We start from the raw sequence: 7,612 nt of genomic DNA on the forward strand, positions 1-7,612 counted from the left end.
AAAAAGGTGAAATCTCTGCTAAAATCTTGTGTTTTGAATCAACATTCATAGAAACTAATTCATGTCATTTCAGTGAGTCATCATGGTTGTGCCCTGAGTCCTCTGTTGCTTCAGATGAGGCTGATCCCCATGGATTTACACACATTCAAGCCATTTGTTTTAAATAAATGCTTCTATTTTAATGAAGTTCTGGTCGTCATTGGAACTGATGTGCAGGGGGAGAATGAGTGTTTTTAAAGTCCTGGCCAGGAGTTTCTGCTCACAAACACTCAAAATTCAGTGAAATTTTTCCTGTTTTTTGCAACTTGGAGATTTAAAACGTGACAAACTTGGAACTGAACTTGTTTTACTGCAGTTTTGTGATCAGATTTCGTGAAAACAAATAAATTCTTTATTTCGGCAGTGGGAAATTTAACCAAATGGTTTAAAAACGTCACCATAAAATGGATTTCTGGAATATCGAAGGGTCTGTTTTTGGAGCCGAACATCCAGAGAGTTTATTCCCAGAAGTGGAGTGTTGTCGCTCCCATTGAGTATCTGTGGGAGCCTGACTGAGTCGTTAAGTAGCCGGGCTACGGCCTTTCACAAGGCCCTCACTGTCCTGGAGGCCACAGAGTGGGGATAACTCAATTTGTCTCCTCTGACCGGCTCGCTCTGTCCTTCCAGCTGAGCGAATGCAGAACGCCGTGAAAAGGATCCATTCTGGGTCGTGTTGGTGGCCGAACTGTTCACACGACTTTCAGAAGTCAAAAGCAGGACAGATGAAAGAAAGGCTTTAATCAAATCTACTGTATGTCTGTCAAATACGACCTCTTACCGTGTGTTTTTGTCCCTTTTGTCTCTGCAGGCGGAGTTCTCAGAGATCAACCTGGCCTCCTACGTCAACTCGGGATGCATGGTGGACATGCAGGTCAACAAAGGCGGCACCAGAGTGGTCAGGTGAGCTCCTCGGAGGGTCCGGGGGCGTTGTTTTAAAGCAGGGGGGTCAAACTCCAGGCCTCGAGGCTCCGCTGTCCTGCGAGTTTTAGGTTTTTCTGCTCCGACTCACCTGATTCAGACGGTTTCATCACCTCCTCGCCGAATCATCAGGTTCTCCAGGAGCACGGCAACAAGTCGTCCATGCACATGCAGGAGATCCGCCCCCGAGGAATGGAGTGTTGTCAGTAAACTGGAGAAATGATCCGTTTATGTTGGATTTTGGCATCAAAGCCACACAGTTATGCCCCCTTTTCCACCGGCTCTAAAGGTCCCGGCTCCACTCTACTCGGCTCGCTTTGCGCGCGTTTACATCTGCATTTTTTTCGAGGCCGATCCCTGCTTCTTTGGTCCCTGCTTCGGAGTCGGGCCAGCCGGGCCGGCCCTGCTTCATGGGTGACGCAAGCTTAGGTCCTGTTCACTCATTGGTCGTGGGTGTGGCCAGATGCAAGCATAAAGAGCGAAGGTAGGAATATAAACAACAGCGTTAGCTTACCCTGCAACGTTTCTGCCGTCTGTCCCCCAGCTGAAGGCCTGTAAAGCCTGAAATCTCCGGTGGATAACAGCTGTCCTACTCCGCGCAACAACCGCAGCATCCAGAGCATTTCTTCCACTGCACCTCTCTTCCTGAAGTCTCAGGAGAATCCCCATAAGTTTAAAAAACAGCAACACAAGGAGGCGTTCCTCTGCTACCAACCAAACTGGCCGGTGTGAACAGGATGCATTCTTTATCGAGCCGAGCCGAGTAGAGCCGGACTTCTAAATTAGAGCCCGTGTAAAAGGGGCATTAAAGGGAAAAAAAGACCCCGACCTCCGACCTGAGGCCCGCAGGCACTGATCCCGCCGATGCTACAACACAACCGGCTGAATATTTCTGGTGACGTCGCCGTCATCACAGGGAGGCCAAATCGGATGCAGATGGTCGCGACTGCTGCCTCGCTCACGGCCAGATCCTCGTCTGTGACTCTGAACGGGATCGTGACTACTAACGTGCAGCGCTGCTTCAAATCTGAAGTCGAAAAAGGTCCGAACGTCTTCCCTTCGTCCCGCGGGACACCGGGGGGTTGTGTGAAGACGGGAACTGGCTGAAAACTGCTCGTTTCGTAGATCAGGGCCTAATTATTCCTCTGACAGCCGCGTCTCGTTCTGCAGCCTCCCAAACACACCCTGAGTGATTGAATTCCCGCCTTTGCTTCACAGCGTGCTGAAATCGGGCTTCAGGCGCTCCACGTGGGCGGAGGTTAAAGGTCATCGTCCTGTTTCTCTGCTGTTTGTGTCCTGCAGGGTTACAGTTTCTAGCTCGGTATCTGTAAAGATCAGCCCTTTTTCTGTTTGTGTCGGTCGATTAGCTGCGGCAGCCATCTTGCCTTGGTCAGAATAACTGTACGGTGGTGAGAAGCTGCAGCTGGTTAATCTGAGCGGAGGAACAGGTTCGAAACCTTCGTGCAACGTGGCGGCGCATGCTACAGCGCACGGTTGTTGCGGCCGTTTGCTTTTTGGCTGAACTTCTGCGCTCGCAGCCTCAGCCCTTTGACTTCTCCGCTGTCGGCTGCCAAACCCTCCGACGCTCGGATCGGAGCGGGAATGCTGATCTGGCTGAACAACAGAAGGACGGCAGCGAGAGTCTGAAAAAGCCACGGAACAGCGTTCCTCTCCTCTGCCTCAACCTCGGAGCTCGGAGCTCCTCCTGTGCCTAAAGAAACAACAAAAACAGATAAATTAGTGAGAATAAATATCTGCTGCTGGCTCAGTGAGGGTTAGGATCTCTGGAAGCTGCTTTTGGTACCAGTCAGATCCGTAAATCTCAATCCCTCCAGGATTTCTCGGGGCATTTTCCTAAAAGTTGCAATTTTTTTTACTAAAATCAATAAAAAACCATAACTTTTAATATATAAACCAAAAATCCTTCCTAGTTCTGTAAGATAATCCCCAACAAACGTTGACATTCTCAAAAGGTGCTTTATTTGAGAACTTTGAGAGCTTCTAAACTGACATTCATGAGCATTTCTGGATTGTCCCTGGTCTGCAGCTCTCCTCACATGTTTTGCAGACACAAAGTGTTTGTCGATGCGTTTATGTTCCATGATTACACTGCAGGACGTGCAAAACAGCTGCAGCTGGGGAGGAAACTGGTTTGCCGAAATCTTTGTGGGCAAATGTGAAGCATTAGCGCACATTTTGGCTTCGGTCGCTGCTCCTGCACGCTCCCGGCATTCTGAGGTTAACAGGAAGTGACGTCACGTGTCTTCTTCCTGAGTTATTTGGGCTTATTTTGTATTCCACGCTACACAAAGTTTTACAAAGACATCCCCCCAGGCCCGGTCTCTTTCCTGAACCCCTCAGCCCCCCACGAAGACTCGGCTTTTACTCCCTCAGGTGCCACAGTTCTCACACATCCACACACACAACTTAATCAGGACAGGAAGTGTCTGCCTAATACCTCAGACTGGTTCATCTTGTTACTGAGCAAATAAATCCCACCTGGAACACGCCGGGCTCAGGTGTGGCTTCAGGAGGCCTGGGGGGGCTTTCCTTCAGTCCACCACCTCTGCGTTGGTAATAAATCCTTGAATATGAATGGGCCTTGTAATTTCCTTCCACTCCTGCCTTTCTGCCAGAGGTCATTCCTCTTTCATCCCCTTTCCTCATTACATCCGTCTCCTGCGTGACTCCCAGTCCTCCAGGCAGCTAAAACGTCTGTAATGTTTTCTCTGGTAGACGTTACGCCCTGGAAATGTTCTCATTAGTCATTTTTGATGACTGTGCGGCCGTGGTTTGTTAGATCTCAGCTGCAGGCGAGCGTTGGCTGCTTTCAGACAAAAACTAACTTAGATGGGCGTGACATCGGCCAACTTTTAAAAGCTGGTTGATGTTTTGAAACCGTCAGGTTGCAGGTTCAAAACTCGCCTTCAAGCTAGGGATGCACCAATCCACATTTTTCCACTTACGATCCAATACCGATACCAGGTTTGAATTTTGCATTTTATTCCTAAAAAGTTGGTCACCTACATTATTGATTCACTTGAGCCACGACAAGTAAAATAGACCTTTAATTCAACACTTCCTGTTGCTGGGACGGTCATACTTTTGTCCATGTGCTGTATTTCTCAAGGGCCTCGTAACGGTTCATTTTGTCTTCTGTAATGAGACAGTTTGTGTTTTTAAATAGTTTCAGAGGTTTGGAACGCAGAGTCAGGCAAACCCTCCCGTCTGTGGGGACTCCAGAGAACTCTGCTCAAAGCGTTTCAGTGAATTCAACAGCAAACAAGGAACCGGACCCTGAAGTCACAGAACCTTTCAGTCGGGATTGCGGCTCCGACACGAACCCCCGACACAAGAGTTGTTGGTAGCTGATGTCTCAGATTTTCAACCTCTTTTAAATGAAGCTTCTCGTCTGAACCGTAAAGACTTAAATGTACCGTGATTTCCGGACTATAAGCCGCTACTTTTTGCACCAGCTTTGAACCCTGCAGCTTTTAGTCCGGTGCGGCTAATATTCAGGTATTCAGGAGTTAAAGTGTTGCTTCTTTCGGAAACATCAGATTGAACGTCGTCGTCCATCGTTTGACCAAATTTGATCCAAAAAATTGAGTCTGGTTTTGTGAAAGAAGTTTTGGAAACCAATGGGGGTCACCCAACACCAAGCAGGGGTCCTTAGATAATCTCCAAATATGAATTTACAATTAAAAACCCAGTTTTTATATATTTACACCATAATTGCTACAGAGAATTGAAATACAAGTCATTTAATGATTTAAAAATAGCAAAATGGATGCTAAGACTGTTTGTGTTGTCATTATATCTTTATTTAATCATTATTTTTAGCACTTTTGGATATTTAAACAGCCAACAGATGGGGTCACACACCTTTGTCACTGTTATTTTATGGGTTGGAAGCTGAAAAGTTTGTGAATCACTGCTCTAAAGTATAAGAAATAAACCAAATCTGGAAAAAGGAAAACAGGATAACGTTACCTCTCAATTACAGCCTTTAACTCAATTCCTTAAACATTTTCATCAAAGTATTGGTTTTTTTTGGGGGTAAAACCAGAGCTTATTTCTTATCTTTTATGGTTTCTGATTTTCTAAAGCGGAGTTTTTCCTCTAAGGTGCATTTCTCTGTGACGACAGAGAGCCAGCATGGCACAAAGGACCATTGTCCTTCAGCACAGGGCCAATCCTCGACATGCAGGTTGCTGACATTTGTGGCGTTCCCGCTGAGTTTTACCACAATTAGCCTTATCAGCGAGAGACAGACTGATGGAGGGGGATAAAACACGAGGTCTTTACGGGTGGAAAGGTATTTCTTTGGAGCCTGTTAGAAGGTCAGAGATGTTGTTTGATAAATGGATCTGGAGACCAAATGGCAGCATATTGTCCTGAGCAGGAATAGCTTTGTGCTCGAGGAATGCTGCTGAAAACATCCCTCGGCTCCGTTTTATCCTGTAAGAAAGATGTCAGGCTTGTCATGTTTACCAAGTAGCTATAAATGCATTTATTGGAACATGGACCCTCTTTTTAGAGTTCTTTGTTAGTAAGTAAAATTGGATTATTTAGCATTAGCATTCGTTACAGTGTACAGGGTCGGCCATTTCTATGGATACACCTTCATAAAACGGGAATGGTTGGTGATATGAACTTCCTGTTTGTGGCACATTAGTATATGGGAGGGGGGAAACTTTTCAAGATGGGTGGTGACCATGGCGGCCATTTTGGATCCAACTTTTGTTTTTTCAGTGGGAAGAGAGTCATGTGACACATCAAACTTATTGGGAATTTCACAAGAAAAACAACTGTGTGCTTGGTTTTAACGTAACTTTATTCTTTCATGAGTTGTCAATTGTCAATGCAACCCTCTTCACACACTGACAGCAACACCGCAGGAGAAATGCGAGAACAGGCTTCCAGCATCCGTAGTATCAGGTGCTGCACATCTCATATCTTCACAGCAGAGACGATCGCCTTCAGATGACCCCAAAGATAAAAGTCTAAGGGGGTCAGATCAGGAGACCTCGGGGGCCGTTCAACTGGCCCACGATGACCAATCCACTTTCCAGGAAGTGGAAGTGTGAGAAGAGTGTTGCATTGACAATCCAACACTTTGAACACATTTTATAAGTGCTGAGAAACTTGTAAATAACTCATTAAAGAATAAAGTTACGTTAAAACCAAGCACACCGTTGTTTTTCTTGTGAAATTCCCAATAAATCTGATGTGTCACATGACCCTCTTCCCACTGAAAAAACGCAGTTGGATCCAAAATGGCCGCCATGGTCACCACCCATCTTGAAAAGTTTCCCCCCTCCCATATACTAATGTGCCACAAACAGGAAGTTAATATCACCAACCATTCCCGTTTTATTCAGGTGTATCCATAGAAATGGCCGACCCTGTATTATCGGATTTATGTCAATCTAAATCTAAATCTTTGGAATCTATCATTAATAGTTTTGTTGCCTTTAAGTTAGACAACAAGTAGGACGAGAGATGGGGAGGTGACAAGTAGAAAAACGCCCCCAAGAACATGGAGATAATCCCCATGGCCTGGAAATATATGCTAGTTACAGGGTTCCACCTGACCAGAACCAGAACTGGAAGCACTTGTTGGTAAAATAAACTAAATTTAATAAAACTGGGAGGGATTAAAAGGATTCCTGCAGGCGCTCAGTGGGTCACTTGGTACTGGTCCCAGAACAGTTCCTAAAGGAAGGATTAGACTGCATTAATTGGATTGATGATCCAAAAAAGACCCCTTCAGCCCGACCCGTTCACCAACGGAGCACCTGACTGTTAACACCCAGCCCAGATCCGTGGCGTCAACGTGCTGACGGGGACATGTCCAACCCGAGGACAGTCAGGTCAGCTGTGGACCAGAAAGCTGGTCTGGTTTGGGTTTTTTTTTTTTTTGTCCAGGCAATCAGACAACAAAGACGATAGTCAGAACCAGAATTTAATCCAACATTTCAACCAAATCTGTGCTTTTTGTTTTTACCTGATCTTTGCTGACAGACAGACAAACCAACGGACACAAAAGGGTTAGATGTAGGAGCAGAGACGAGTTTTTAACAAAGGGGTCACCTGGGACCTTGACTTTTGACCCCACAAACCCTGAAATCAACAGTGATCACCCTTGACCCATGAGGTGTCCGGCTGCAGAGTCAGAGCTCGGGCTGATCTGTGACCTTTGACCGGATCCCTTGTTCCATGTTTGACGTTTCCTGATAATTTCACGACAATCCGTCCCGTTACTTTTTGAGTAATCTTGTCCACAGAGAGAAGGACAGACTGGGTAAGGTTTGGACTTTAAAGCCTGGTCTGCCAGAATGGAGCGACAGAAAGATGGTGGGTGACCATGGCTCAGAGATGCTGACAGAAGACTGACTACAGGCTTCTGGAACGATTGAGCAGTCCCTCCAGGATTTCACAGACATTTTTTGATTGTTGCAGCTAAAATGCCTGATTTCACGGGGCATTTTCCTAAAAGTTGCAATTTTTTTTACTAAAATCAATAAACAACCATAACTTTTAATATCTAAACCAAAAATCCTTCCTAGTTTTGTAAGATAATTCCCAACAAACATTGACATTCTCAAAAGGTGCTTTATTTGAGAACTTTGATAGCTTCTAAACTGACATT

The 7,612-nt window shown here is 45.7% G+C and overlaps 1 protein-coding gene across 1 annotated transcript in view; it reads left to right on the forward strand.

Annotated features, from left to right (window-relative positions):
* The window catches only part of LOC108250921 (synapsin-3), a gene marked incomplete at its 5' end in the record, with an annotated part of 86,268 nt that overhangs the window by 7,072 nt on the left and 71,584 nt on the right, over positions 1-7,612 (forward strand). Inside the window, 1 exon segment of the mRNA XM_037981160.1 lies at positions 848-939. Within this exon segment, the coding sequence (XP_037837088.1) occupies positions 848-939 (92 nt within the window).

This window comes from Kryptolebias marmoratus, linkage group LG18, assembly GCF_001649575.2.
Source record: "Kryptolebias marmoratus isolate JLee-2015 linkage group LG18, ASM164957v2, whole genome shotgun sequence".
NCBI lineage: Eukaryota > Metazoa > Chordata > Actinopteri > Cyprinodontiformes > Rivulidae > Kryptolebias > Kryptolebias marmoratus.